This window comes from Pantherophis guttatus, chromosome 3 (assembly GCF_059756535.1).
Source record: "Pantherophis guttatus breed Tessera chromosome 3, ASM5975653v1, whole genome shotgun sequence".
Classification (NCBI taxonomy): Eukaryota; Metazoa; Chordata; class Lepidosauria; order Squamata; family Colubridae; genus Pantherophis; species Pantherophis guttatus.
The window spans coordinates 62,539,321-62,554,759 of record NC_142065.1 but is presented as its reverse complement, the minus strand read 5'-3'; the positions used below and the strand labels follow the sequence as shown (position 1 = coordinate 62,554,759).

Sequence of the window (15,439 nt, the reverse complement as noted above, 5' to 3'; positions counted from 1 at the left end):
CATTACACTTTTCAGACAGGGTGTTTGTTGTGCTGGAATTAGTGTTATGTATCACAGCATCTACTTTTCCTATCTATTAATCTCATATTACTTATATATTATTTTGCTTCCTAGGGCAACTAGGTAGAAAGAAGATGCTACTTTATTACAGTGGTACCTTGGTACTCAGCTGCTTTGAAACTCACTGAATTTGGTACTCAACACATTTTGACGTGAAAATTTTGTCCCGGTACTCATCGTTTGTTTGGTACTCAACACACAAGCTAGAACTTGTCGATGTTGGCTGCCTTGTGTCTCACTATATTATTCCTTCTGGAAAAAAATTGTTTGGTACTCATTGGTTTTGATACTCATCGTGCCTCCCAGAACCAATTAACAATGAGTACCAAGGTACCACTGTATTTGTTTAAAACAGTTTTGCCAACTCTGTATGATTAGTGATATCAAACAAATGTTTCCTTTTAAAATAAGTGTTTGTTTAGTTTATTTATATATCACATATCTGAACCACCCATCTCTCTCAAAGAGGGACTTTGGATGGTGTATTTAGTTTAAAAATGCAATATAAAAATCATAGGCATATTGTGGCAAGTGTTTGTCCAGAAGTGTTTTTTTTTTTAAAAAGTAATATATAATCAAAGAGTGACATCTAGTGGCAAGTATATGTTTTATTTGCTAAGCAGGTACTTGTTTGGCTATTCGCTTCATATCCATTATTATGCTCAATTCTTCACTGAATTGTGTCTTTTTTTTGAGATTGTTTGAAATTCAAGTTCTCAGTCTCATTTTTGATTTTGCACAGCTCCAAATGAAAAAATGATATCAATGTTTTAAGATTACTTTAGCTGATAGATTAATAAAATGCTCATTTTTAATCAGGCAGGGGATTTTTATATTTTGAGAGATTTTTTTTATACAATTGATGATTTATTTTCTAGAAGTAGCAGGATTTAAGAGACAATTGTGTTGATGTGAATGAGAGGGTGAAATATGATACCTTCTGAAATATATGTATCATGTCAACAAAGTATGCATTTTTTCTTCTGAAAAAAGTTTTCCAGGGAACTATATGAAAATATTGGTATCTACAGAGATTTTGCTTATAATTCTGTAATCATCTGAAGTATTTGTCTATATATGCAAATATATTATGAAGAGAAAATATATATGAACATTAGTCACAGTATCTCTGGGTTTAAGCAGGTTATGTTGATTTACATGAAAAAATAAATATATATTGAGATAAGGGGGAAAAAACCCCACTAGACTGCATTCTGTTTTGATGTCCTAAATTTCACTTTTTACTAATCCAAGGCCATACTTTCATTAGTGTTTCAATAGTATTTTAATATCTTCCATCTGTCTTTTGCTCAGGGTCAATTCACACATTATACAGAAGCAAAGCTGGATTTGCCATCAACTACACATGCAATGAAACTACTGCTAAGCACCATATTAAAACTATTTTTAAAAACTTTTTATAACTATCTGACATATTGAAGTCTGTCTTTTTAATAACAAATTTAACATCTTCAGTTCATATTCTTGCAAAAACAGCTGTGCGTTATGTGCATGAATGCTTCTCTCAAAGTCAGATGTTAACTTTTTTTTTCTAGTAATGTAATTGCATAAAATGCCCACCAGATGGAAGGAACATATATCATGTGAATAGAGAAATAATTAAAATCATGCGGAACTTGGATGACATCGGCTTTGGAACATGAGACTAGTGTTCTGCATTTGATCATACTATATTTGCTATTGAGCAACAGTTGTACAGTGTTGCTCATTTGGGGTAATTCAGTGCTTGAAAAGGGCTTTGAATAAACTAACAAATTTTGGAGCTTAGAATCAATTTGATATGTAATTTTGATCTGAAAGAGAAATACAAAGATTTTTAAGGAAAGAATTCTACTCCAATTTAGCCTTTAGCTCTGTTAACCGCAATCAAAACAGTTAATTAACATTCTCGTGAGTGATATTGAAGACCAAATTTTAGTGATGGAACAGAATGCATTTTTGTAGAAGAGCCAAGAGTCAGTCCTCACATACCTTCTTCAAACTTTTGAATCCCATTGTGGAATATGCCAAGCTGGAAAAGCATTTTGTCTCAATAAGTAGCTGTTAGCTAAGATGGTAAATCAATAGTTATATTATGTGTAAATTTTAAACATTTCAAACAATTTAGGAAGGTTTTTAGAGACCAAAGCATATATCATAGAAAGCAAACTTCTAATGCAAATTATATACCCTAAACCAGGGATGTCAAACTCAAGGCCCATGGGCTGGATCCGGCCTGTGGGGTACTTCGATCTGGCCCATGGGGCTGTCCTGGAAACAGCAAAGGACTGGTCCATGGTGCCTCTGCCAGCGAAAATGGAGTTTGGGGGCCCCTGGGCTCCGTTTTTGCTGGCAAAGGGCTGCAAGAGGTCATCACAGCCAAAATGGGACCTGGGGGGTACACGCGCCCCCTCCAGGGTCTTTTTCACTGGCAGAGGGCTAGCAAAACAAACAAAAAACAAAACAAAAAGAGAAATCTTTCTCCTTTTGCATTCGAGCATGCAAGAAGGGACAGGAAAGGAGAAAGAGAAAGAGGAAAGAAAAGGAAAGATGGGAAGAGAGCAAGGAAAGAAAAATAAGGAAACGGGAAGGAAGAAGAAAGGAGAATGAAGAGGGAAGGGAAAAGAAGAGAAGGAAGGAAGGAAATTATAATGATAGTGAGGGAGGGTCTGAGGGAAGTGCTAACTTAACACTTGGCCACCACAGGTGCCACTGATACAAGTGACGTCAAGCTGGCCACACCCACCTTGACAACACCCACCGTGGCCCACCAAGGTCAAACACAACCCTATTTCTACCGCATAACTCCCAACGACCGATAAGATCCCACAGAGTTGGTCTCCTCCAGGTCCCGTCAGCTAAACAATGCCAGCTGGCGGGCCCGCGAGGGAGGGCCTTCTCTGTGGCTGCCCCAGCTCTCTGGAACCAGTTACCTCCTGAGGTCCGGACCATCCCCACCCTATTGGCCTTCCGAAAAGCGGTGAAGACCTGGCTTTTCCGGCAGGCCTGGGGCCGTTGATCTCGCTCTTGCGATCTGGTGAGATCCAGCCATGAATGGTGTGAATGAGTTTTAATGTTTTTAATGTTTTTAATTTTTACATGTTTTTTATAATGATTTTAAATGCATTGTGAGCCGCCCTGAGTCTTCGGAGAGGGGCGGCATACAAATTGAATTAATAAAATAATAAATAAAATAAATGATGCGGCCCTCAGTGAAATTGAGTTTGACATCCCTGCCCTAAACATATCAAAAAATCCATTTGTTTTAATTTAGAAATAAAATCTGAATTCCTTTAATTCATTTTACAAAAAATGGGAAAAACAATATCAAAATTCAATAGCATTTCAAGTAAAATCTATTATTATTTTGCATTTCTCTTGTTTATATTCTAAACATTTTTTCAGTGTTCCACTTTTAATGCTATTATATATGAATTTATGGAGATAAACTAAAATACTTAAAGACATATGTTTAAAATGCATTGAGTAATGCCTGGGATTCTTAGATTTTATTTTGCCTATGCTTTATAAGGATAAAGCAGAAAAAGCAGAAGTGTTTTATGATGATTCTCCTTTGTGTTTTTTTCCAGGAGAGATCAAACATATTTTAGAAAATGAGCTTCAGATTCCTGCATCGAAAATGTTGCTAAAGGGCTGGAAGACTGGAGATGTAGATGATAGTGTAAGTTTTTATATTTGTTACAGGATTTTTTTCCCAATGAACCGTTTTTGCCAACTAATGCTAATGTGTCAGCATGTCTAAAATATTCTGGATTAAATGGCATGATTGCTTGTACAATGAAGGCACAATATTTACAAAGGATAACATTTAACTTTGACAGTAGTTAACTTAGACAATATTCAGGGCAGTATATTCTGTTCCTTCAGTGCACATTTTCTCTTTTAATATTCTGTATCTGAAGATTCCCAATAAGGATGACATGGCACCTTCTTGTGGTCACTTACACAAGATATACAGGTAGTCCTTGACTTATGACCACAATTGAGCCCAACATTTATGTTGCTAAATGAGACATTTGTTAAGTGAGTTTTGCCCCATTTTATGACCTTTCTTGCTACAGTTGTTAAGTGAATCATTGCAGTTGTTAAATTAGTAATTGTTGTTAAGTGAATCTGGTTTACCCATTGACTTTGCTTGTCAGAAGGTCACAAAAGGTGATCACAGCACACTGCAGCTCTCATAAATATAAATCAATTGCCAAGTGTCTGAATTTTGATCATGTCACCCTGAGATGCTGCAATGGCCACAAGTGTGAAAAATAGTCGTGTCACTTTTTTAATATGTTGTAACTTTGAACGGTCACTAAATGAACTGTTGTAAGTTAAGGACTACCTGTACACTGTGTAAAAACAGAGGATTCCCCCTCCCCCCTTAGAGAGGGCTAGAAATCATGTAAAACCCTATTCATGGGGCCATGCCATGATACATCATCTGTATCTCTCTGCTTTTATAGTTTAAGGGAAGGTGAGATATATATATATATATATATATATATATATATATATATATATATATATATATATATATAATTCTGATAGGACTTCTTTTAATATACTATCAGTGATTGAGAAAAGCTTTGTAGGAAACAGATTTTTTCAGTTGTCCTCTTACAACTTTCTTTAGTTCCTGTTCCAAGTAGCAACAGAAAGATTTCTCTATCTCATTATAAATACTTTTTTTAATCTATGCCATTGTTTATATGGTATTCATTTATTTATCAACAGTACATAAGCTGCCGCCATCTCAAAGACTGGATTGTGTATGACATCAAAGAAAAGTAATAATTAAATCCAAACCAATATTAAAACAAAAATGAACCACAAAAGGAAAGCAAAAATAGAACCTATGATAAAATCCAAGATTGGATATTCATAATCTGCCAACTGGAACTGAAAGCACATTAACTAGCTGTTTATGAATGGTAGCACATATTTCTGTGGGAAATTTTTTTTAAAGAAATAAGGACAGAAGTCATCAAAACCAGCTGGATCCAGGAATGGTTTCCTCAAGAATGGGCATATAAGCATCTCATTCAAAGCAGGAAGCATCACCCTCTTCCTCAAAGAAACATTAATAACCTCCTTGATCCACCCATTGGTTTCCCATGCCTGAAATAGTCAGGAAGACATGGATCCAGGGCACAGGTGACAGGGAACTCTTTCCACTTCCTTGGGTTCTACAAGCTACAAAGAAGCCCAAGTCATATCACAAGACATTACCTTCTTTATCATCATAGGCTTTGGCCAACTGACATTCATTTATAAATAATTCCGTCACAACAGTTATAAAATGGCATTCTGCCCATCTCCCGAATGGCATTTCCCACCTGTATTCCATATAAATTGAAACCGAGCACTTTGTGTGTAACTGACTGTTCCTGGTGACTTTCTGATAATCCCACCTTTCCTCTGAAGAAAAGAAGCAGCGGTTGTACCAAGCCTGTTTTTAAAAGAAGCATTAAGTAATATTGAGATCCAGTTTGGTGCAGTGGTTAAGATGCTGGCCTAGAAACCAGGAGACTGTTTAGGCATGAAAAACCAGCTGGATGATTTTGGGCCATCATTCTCCCTCAACCCGACTCCACTTCACAGGGTTGTTGTGGTGAGGGAAATAGGTGGGGGAGGAGGGAGTATTGATAAATTTGCCACCTTGAGTGAGAAAAAAGTCAGGGAAAAAAACCCCTAAAATAATGAAGATTGAATTGTAGTCATATTGCCTTGGTCCTGGTAATAAAACAATCCAAATTTATTTTTTCCATTGTATCATCGAGAGGCCGATTAATTTAATTTATTTTTAGTTATCTTAACTTTTACATTGTATGTTATTTTAATTTTCAGCTGTTCACTGCCCTGAGTCCCTTTGGGGAGAAGGGCGGGGTATAAATTCAATAAATAATAATAATAATAATAATAATAATAATAATAATAATAATAATAATAATAATTTACTGAAATAAATTGGTTTATTCAAGTAGAAATTGAATGGCAATTTATTATCAGTGCTGTACTTATATTCCACGGTGAGATAGTGGTTTTGGGAAAACTTGATTATCTCCAAAGTGCCTTTGGATTTATGATTCATAAATCATGCATGAAGGTGCAGCACCACTCTATATCTTCACCAGTGACATGCAACATACAGTTAATTTGCTATATAAAAGGATGCCAGAGTAGGCATATTTATATGTGGAAGAGCTTGGGTTCAGTTCTTGGGATCTCCAGATTAAATGTAAAACATCTCTAACACAGGAATTGTTGTCAGAGATCTGTGATCTGGATAGGTATAACAGGGCCAGATAATTCTCAGATACGTAAGGTGACAGTTTCCCATTAAGTGAACAGAGTAGGTGGGTTTGCATGGCCATCTGCAGAGACGGCAAATGGCAACATTTGTCTTGAAGTGGAAACTGCGCACCTTTAGTCTGTGCATTGTGAATACTGTATGCAAGTTCATAAAGGGCGGAGCTTGTGTTACATATTTTGCGTTTTTGATAAAAACTGAACTTGCTGTAGAAGCCCTTGAGGATTCAGAGGCTTAATATTTATGGAGAGCTTTACAAATCAAACCTAAAATCTGGAAAATTACAGGCATTTCTCAACTTATTAATGACCACTTAATGACCACTCAAAATTACAGCAGCCCCACCCTTCTACCCGCACTCCTAATCGCTACCCGCCCACACACTGGTCACACCCACCTCATTCCTACCTACTTCCTACTGTGTATAGGGAATGTCAGCAAGCCACAATCATCCCCAATCAGTTCCAGTCCTGCCAGCACTTTCAGCCCCGCTCCTGCCAGCACTTTCAGCACTTTCAGCACTTTCAGCTCCCAGTTCAGGCCAGCACTTTCAGGGCTGCTAGGCTTACTCCTTCCCTCCGGGAGCCTCCCATCGCTTGGAGATGCTTGCAATTCAACAGCAGAGAAGGCTGCTGGCTGCCTTATGACATCATCCTTCCCTTCAGGAATGAGAGTAGGCTGTAGCAGTGGCTGGCAGCCTCCTGGAGGCAGTAGGATCAAGGTTAGCTGGGTGGGCTGTGGCAGTGCCGGCTGTGCCGGGGCTGACAGTGTAATGGTGAAAGATGAGGGGAAGAGATGCTTCCTAGGAAATTATCAGATGAGAGGAGGGAGCCCCTAGTGAATTAATGGTCCGAGAAAGAAATTTAGGAAGTTCCTGTCCTAATTAAACTGATGGTTAAATGTGACAGCAGGAGATTTGTACCTTCACATTTGCAAAATATTCTCCCCCCCCCCCAAAGTGGGGCAGGGCCCCACTTTCCTGGCCTTTTGTAAAGGAGTTAAAATATGGCTCTCCCTGGGGAAGAAAAGAAACATGTAGCTATGAAGCTGGTTGGTGCCCTGAGAGCCCTCCCTTCGCCTTTTTAATTAACTTTTAACAGGGCTAAATTATTCTTAATTATTGCCTCCTTCTGAACATTTTAATTTTGAAATTTTAATATTAACATTTTAATTTTTATATACTATATTTGTATTTTGATGTTTTTTTGTAGTCCACCTAGAGTTTCTCTGAGGGAGATGCGTGGTTCATAAATGAGAAAAACAAACAAACAAACAAAATAGGATTCTGTTAATGTAACCTTACAATAAAATAGAATTAGCTCATCTGGTCGTATTTCCTGTCTGGTTTACTTAGGAGATTCAGTTGATGCCTGTTGTTCCCCATCCAGGTACTCAATTCTCCAGGCATTGAGATAGATCAACAGCATCACTTAGATGCTGGTATCAAAGACTAGAATGAATCATTGTGAATATTTTTTTAATATTACAAATGCCATCCAATCTGGTCAGAACAGAACACACATAATAAGCCTAATATCTGCAAGGTGTGTTTGGTTTTTTCTCTACTGAAAAAGAGGCAATGGGCAGGAGTCCTACTAGGTAAAAATGTAGCAATGATTTTATTAGAAAATAAGACAAGCCTGGCATGCTACTTTTTCATATTACAGAAACATCGTGATTCATTGAAGATTAAACATGTACAATATTAATTAGCTTCATGACTGTAAGACTCTTCAGTATAAAGAAGGGCTGCTGTGTTTCTTCGGAAATTAATACGGATATTAGCGATAGAAGAAAGCTTGTTGATTTCTTTGGTAATAGAAGAAAGCTTGTGGACTGGCAGCATTTTAAATTGTACCTTATGTGTTACATGCAGTTGTATTGCAATGAAACCTACTAAGGGCAAGACTGAATAAAATTTTTAAATATTACCAATTATTACTACCAATGGGATTTTTGTGTGTGGGGGAAAAAGATTTTCATCAGGAGCATAATAAGATTCCTGTTGTACTTGTTATTGTTCTTCTTATCTTGTGATTTTTAAACTCACATAATTATGGTTGCTATTGGTAGCGACATATAATTTTGCATCAGTTCGGCTTTATGTTTCAGATACAGACCCGAAACATTTTGACACTTCTAAATTTTAAATATTTTTTTTCCTGTAGATTATTCTAAAAACTCTACACTTGCCCAAAAACAACAACCTGTATGTCCTAACGCCAGACTTGCCACCACCATCTTCATCAAGTTTGCCAGGGTAAGTCACAAATAAATTTGAATGTAAAATATAGGGCTTCATGTTAATAGTATATTTGAGGTTATCAAAACTCTATACATTTTACTATCTTTAAACTATATATATGCAAAGGCCAGAGTCTATAATAGATTTTCAATGAGCATTTTTCAAAGCACTGCTATTATTAAATTTTTAAGCTTTGTTCCAGGAGTAAATTGATGAGAGGTAGTTGCTAGTAGAGATGATAACCGTGCTTTTAGAACAGGAGATTTTATTGTACTATCTCTTCCAGCTCTTTTTATCCTACATTTTCTAAACTGGTCGGGCTAAGGATTCTTATTTTGTTTTACAAATAAAATAAAGAGCATAAGCCATGCAGAAATGATTGCACATTCCAAATTATTTCAACAGAACCAGCAGTTTTTCATAGTTATGTTTTGCATTCATAGCTTCTCCAATTACATTTGACAAAGCATGATTATTGAAATTGGCGATAATAAAATCATTGTTTTAGAAAATTTGTGGTACAAGATGAAATTCAGTTACAAATCTATAGGACTTGAGTGATTAAGAACATTTAATAAATTTTAAGATCACATGAAATGAAGTCTGTGCCTGCAACCAATTCTCTCATATGAAGGACAGAGAGTTGTGAGAATTCTGAAGCTAAAGCAGTTTGGAAAGAGGTATGCAAGCAAAGCAAAAAAAGACAACTTGATTAGTGGGTATTAACTAAAGATGGCGTAACATTTATTCAAACTATAACCTTATTCGGCCCACTGAGCAATTGTTTTAGCAACAAGTTTTATGGCACAAAACTTACTTTTCAAAGATCCAGGGCCGGACCTGGGGCCTTTCAATAGAAGAGCAAAGGAACAGCAATCCAATAGCCAAGCCAACGAATGGCAAACCAATCTTTATTCTTCAAAGCTGGTCTGGAACTTTGGTACACAGTGAGTAGGGAACAACAGGGTCCCTTGCAAAGTCAGCGTTGGGAGTGTCTGCCTCCCAATGTGTTTTATAGTCCAGAGACTATGCTTGCATACTATCCAGCCACACCCGCCAGTCACCCAGCATCCAGTAGCCAGCATTTGCAGCCTTCCTATCCTTCCAGCGGCAGCAGCACTTCCTCCATGCTGGAGGCCTGTCTCTAGGCCCTCGCACCGTCGGCAGCAATAGTGGTTCCTCCCGACCAGAGGACCAACCATCAAAGTGACCAGCTGGCAGGCTGTCAGCTGACAAGCGCATCTTAGGTGTCCTGGGCCTCTCCACAGCAGCAGCAGCCTTCCCTCCTGACTGGAGGGCTGACCCACGAGCGATCAGCTGTTGTGCGGTCAGCTGCTGAGGAACGGAGAGCGTGGCACCCAGAAATTTCACTGCAGCAGCCGCAGCCTTGCCCATCGCTCCTGTACTCCCTTGGTGTTGTGCTGCTGCTGCATGGATGGCTCATGTGCTCCTCCCCCCCAGATTTGTGAGCCCCAGATCAGGGCTCGACAGGCGGCTCATCCCTACCAAGACCGCACCTGGAAGACAGGAGACAGAGTCATTAAGCAGGGCACCACAACATGTATTCCCTCCCTCAGTTTGTGAGGGTATTTTTTGGTGGAATTTCCTAAGCAACTGTGGGGCTATCACATCCTGATCCACCACCCATGAGGCATCAGTGGAGGGGTATCCTTTCCACCGTACCAGGTATTGTAGTTTGCCCCTATGAAGTCAGGAATCCAATACCTGATCTATTTCATACCGGTCCCCCCCTACTGGACCAGGTGGTGGAGGGAAGGACCAGATATTGGAGTCCTCCACAGGTTTCAGGAGGCTGCTATGGAAGACGGGGTGAACCCTTCCTAGCAAGGATGGGAGCTTCAATTCTACAGTAACGGGATTGATCACCTGAAAAATTGGGAAAGGGCCCGGGTATTTTGGATCCAGTTTCTTGCAAGGTACTCTCAACTTGAGTTATTTAGTTGAAAGGTACACCTGGTCCCCCACCTGGAAAGGTTTGTGGGCAGCCTGTTTTTTGTTAGCCTGCATCTTATGAGTCTCGGCTGCTTTCTTTAATGCCATCTTCACAGCGCTCCATACTTCCTGTATCTTCTTCACCCATTCGCATAGGTTACTGGAGGGAAGAGGGTCTCGAGGCTACTTGGGAATGGGCATGAAATCCACTCCGTTAACCACTCGAAACAGGGTGAACCCGGTGCTACTGTGCACTGCGTTATTGTACGCCACCTCCACAAACGGAAGGAGGTCTGCCCAATCCATTTGTTGGTAGGTGACATAACACCTCAGATACCATTCCACCATGGCATTTTCTCTTTCTACCGCACCGTTGGTGCTGGTGTGGAATGCTGAACTCAGGCCTTGGGAAGAACCAATCAGGGTGATGAAGTCTCGCCAGAATTTCACTGTAAACTGCATGAAATAAGTTTGTTTGGAGAAGAAGTTGATGACTGTCCATATCACGGTGTGCCCCTTACTCTCTGGCAGTTCTACAATAAAGTCCATGGTGATCTCCTCCCAGGGCCGGGTTGGATCAGCCACAGACTGTAAGAGCCCTAGGGGTTTCCCTGGCTGAGGTTTCATAGTTGTCAAACTTGCCATGTCATGTTGCCGTCATGACATTTCACGATGTTTTCCCCATTTGCAGAGCTGGGGTGGGTGTGGCCTGCGTGTGACACATCTGGCCCGTGGGCCACCAGTTTGACACCCCTGCTCTAATTTAAACATTGGTAGTATGCAAGATTGCATGCAGCACAAGAAGAATTTTTTGAATTTTCATTCTTGAACAATAGTATGCCCTGATGGATAATGAGCTACTTTCAAAACTGAAAAAAACTGCTTTTGAAATCAAAACATAACTTTATATATTGTAGAGGCTAATATATCCCAGCGGTTGAGAAAATATAGAATTTGGGTTTATTTCCCTTAGGTGAAATAAATTTACATAAATTCAGGTCAGTTCTTCTACATTTATATATTTATTTAATTTATCAAATTTATATAGCCACCATCTCACAAGAGGAGTAACTATGAATTAGTCCCTCTGAATAGTTAGCATTCAGGATATAAAGTAAACAAAAGCTTTCTGAGTGATTGCTGTTTTAAACTAATTTGCTATTGCTTGCTGCATTAGCTACAACAAACATTACATTTACATAGTGACTTCATATTTTGTTTTAGTGTAAATAAACTGTAATTACAGCAAATTTGGATGACTGTCGACATGAGCTTGTATATATCTGAATGTTTGCAATAGAAATGTTAATTATTATGTTTCATGATATTTTGTTAAAATGTAGATGTTTGGTAAGAAAAATGAATTGATATGATGAATAATGGATATTTTTCTACTGAAATTAATGAAGAGGCTCTCTGTGGGATTAAATTGGAATAATAATGTAGTATATACTAATTGCCTCAGATTAAAATCCATTGAACTCAAGAGAATTCTCATTCTCTCTCTCTCTCTCTCTCCCTCCCTCCCTCCCTCCCTCCCTCTCTCTCTCTCTCCCTCCCTCTCTCTCTCTCACACATACGATTGTATTACACTAAATATTAATTTAAAAATGCAGGCTATATAAAATACTTTTCTTTGAGAAGCCAGCTGTGGCTTCCAATGGAATAGGATAGGAAAGAAACTCTCTCCATCCCATGTAGTTCTTTGTGCTATCTTCCATACAATTTCAGAGGGTGTCTTAATAAACAGCTTATTTTTTAGAGAGGAAAAATAGGGTACCAGGCTTGCTGATTGTGCTAAATTATTACTATAAGAGATGATGGAAAAGATATATTCATGTAGAGAGGAAAGAAGGAAACAATTCTTCTACTGAATCCTCAACTTAAGTTTAAGCAGTTTTGTCTTTTGATTCTCCAGAAGTCAAGGTTATTTCACATACTGTAGAATTCAGGGTTTTTTTAAAGCAAACCACGGAGAAACATATTGAAATAATCACTTCACAGTTTCACCACAATTGTGCAAGATTCTCTATTTGTTGCCCACAAAGATAATCTCATACAGGATCAACACATGGAGGAAGGAGCGTTTTAATAGAGTAAGCTTTTTTTGGATAAGAATGTAAGTTAGATCTAAACTGCCAGTGATACAAATAGATGCACAGCTAAATATTTCTCATTATTTGGGAGTGGGTGGGAATGAGATTGAAAAAAACTAGGTTAGAGAAGCTAAAATCTGCAGCTCAAAATATGATTTGTTGCTAAATTTTAGCTCAATATCTACATTTTTAATGGTTGTAAAATGCAAGTAGAAAGATCAGAAAAGATATTTTTATTGGCGCACAGGTAATGAAGGAAATAATTACTCCTCATTTTTCTATGGATACTATTTATAGAAGAAAGTCCATGTATGTAAACTGAATTTATATAATTAATGCTATATTTGTTCTGGCCCTTAACATACCTTTTTCAGAAAGTCTGTTATCATTGGCTGTTTGAGAATTTGAATATTGAATGCCTCTTGTATCAAGCTATGTATCAGTGAGGGATGTTTTAGATTTCTGACACCTTTAACACATTTTTATATTTAAAAAAAACTATTTTGCAAAGTTAACATATAGATGTAAGTTTAAAGTTGATACATATAGTAGAGTAAGTAAAACAATTGATTCCAGTGATTTGACCAAATAGGATTCTTCTGTATGATTTTGAACAATTAGTTATTAATTTCACAATTAGCAGTTTTGATAGTGAAAAAAGAGGAGAGATAGGAAAGACATGTGTACTTTGCATATATTCTAATAGTTTTTCCCATGCCCCATATAAAGATTTTTCCACTGCTATATGCATGGTTTCCAACTTTATATTTAGAACTATGCAGAAAATCTGGATGTGAGATCTAGTCCTGAAGATAATACCATGGAATAGTTTGTCTGTGAGACTTACTGTCCAAGAAAAAAATCTTATTGAAACTAGCTTAAGTAAGTTTCAATACAATACTTGTTAATAACTAAGTGTTTTCAAATGTTTAGTTCTTCAGTAGAAAAAAGTGATAAAATAAGGTAATTAATAAATAGAATGTTACTGAAATTCTGAATTATACATTTCTTAATGTATAATTGTGCATATGTATGTGTGTGCATGCATGTGCATATCTGTTTCACCAGTAGGTATATGTACCCATTGTCAGCTGTGATTATTCTCAAGAATATAGATGCTAAAAATGTTCTAAATACTTGAATTTGATAATTAATGAACTCTGGTTAAGAAGTATCTGATTTAATGAGTTGTTTTATTGGAATCAGATTAATATTTCATTGGACAATGTACTTGCAGATTTTTTCAAGCAAATTAGAGTCTGATCTAATTTGTTATGTTTTCTAACGAGAATAATGTGTATTAATGTAACTGTGTAAAGAACCAATTATTGTTTTGCTTTATATCACCAGAATTTATGTTGGAAAGATGTGTCACTGTGTACTTTAAATATATTTTGTTGGTTAAACCATTTTATATCACATTTAGACAGCAATCTTATGGACAATGATTTTTGAATACATTCAAATGAGAACAATGCAATTTACTTCCAAGTAAATACGCATAGAATTATACTGCCTAAGATTCCCCTACCTCTATTTCAAACAATTTGAGTGTGCAATAATACTAAAATAAACTGAAAACAAATAATAGTGCATCATTCTTTGTCAGAATGGAAATAACAGTTCATTAGAATCTGAATAAAATGGCTTCCTGTAATCCTGGCTGACTGATTTTCTCTTCCATAACTTGAAAGAACTATGGAAAGAAATTTCACAATAGTGTAAAGGACCAGAGAGTACAATTGAATGTATGTGCTTTAAAGCTTGATATTCTAAGCACAGCTTTGGGATTCTTTGTGTTCTTTCAGCTTGGTTGTTTTCTTATAGACATTTCATTACCAAACTAGGTAACATCATCATGCTAGAAGGGAGTGGGGTTTGCTCTTTTTTTATATGTTAGTGGCTTGCCCTATCGGTTCTGTCAGTAACAACAGTTTTCCCAGATGATATAGGGAAGGGAACATTGTTTATATGAAATGTATACATGATTTTTGTCTCATTACTCCCACTTAGCCCTTTCTTCTGTAGGTTGAGGGACCCTCTGGAACAGCATGGAATTTAATGTGGGATGCTGAGCTGATAAATTTATATGAGAAATTCTGAACTGTCTGTGAGAACTGAAATACTTTCCACTCACTAGGGCTTTCTGGAATCTATTGTTTTATTAGTCTATATTTACCGAGATTAATAAATAGTTCAAACAAAGGACAGTTGATGTAATTATTTCTAACATTTATCCAAATCAAGAATGTTCAACAATTGATTTATCATCCTGTTTTTGGTATAATTTATATTTTTAAAAGTTGACATCTGAGGCAGTAATGTCCATAATTAGAAAGAAAGAAATGAGTATTCTTACTATTTCTGAGAACTGAGATTTATTATTTTATCATTTCTGATTTCTCCCAGATTGCCTTAGAAAGATGAACAGTTGGTTGTAAATGTGAAATTGGGAGGTGAAATAGAGTCAAATTCATTTGGTGTTTCCTGAGATAATCTCTGAATCCTGGAATTTTCCACATGCTCACTAGCAACTAATTGGACAGCAGTTGTAAACATTTGTCATGCTTAACCGAAGAGCATAGCTGTCACATACATACACAAACTTGGCACATGAATACATAATTATTTGTGTATATGTAAACAGTGTAAGCATCATCAAAGCTTTTTGAACTTAATTTAAAGCCTAGAGGTCTCTTAATATGAGTGTGTTGTATGTGAGACAGATAGATATTGTGTGTGTGCATACAGTATTGCTATAAT

At 37.2% G+C, this 15,439-nt stretch overlaps 1 protein-coding gene across 1 annotated transcript in view; it reads left to right on the top strand.

Annotated features, from left to right (window-relative positions):
- The window catches only part of FAF1 (Fas associated factor 1), a 192,312-nt gene that overhangs the window by 33,357 nt on the left and 143,516 nt on the right, over positions 1–15,439 (top strand). The window contains exons 5-6 of the mRNA XM_060689911.2: positions 3,651–3,742; positions 8,551–8,642. Of these exons, the coding sequence (XP_060545894.1) occupies positions 3,651–3,742; positions 8,551–8,642 (184 nt within the window). The remainder of the gene's footprint in view (positions 1–3,650; positions 3,743–8,550; positions 8,643–15,439) is intronic.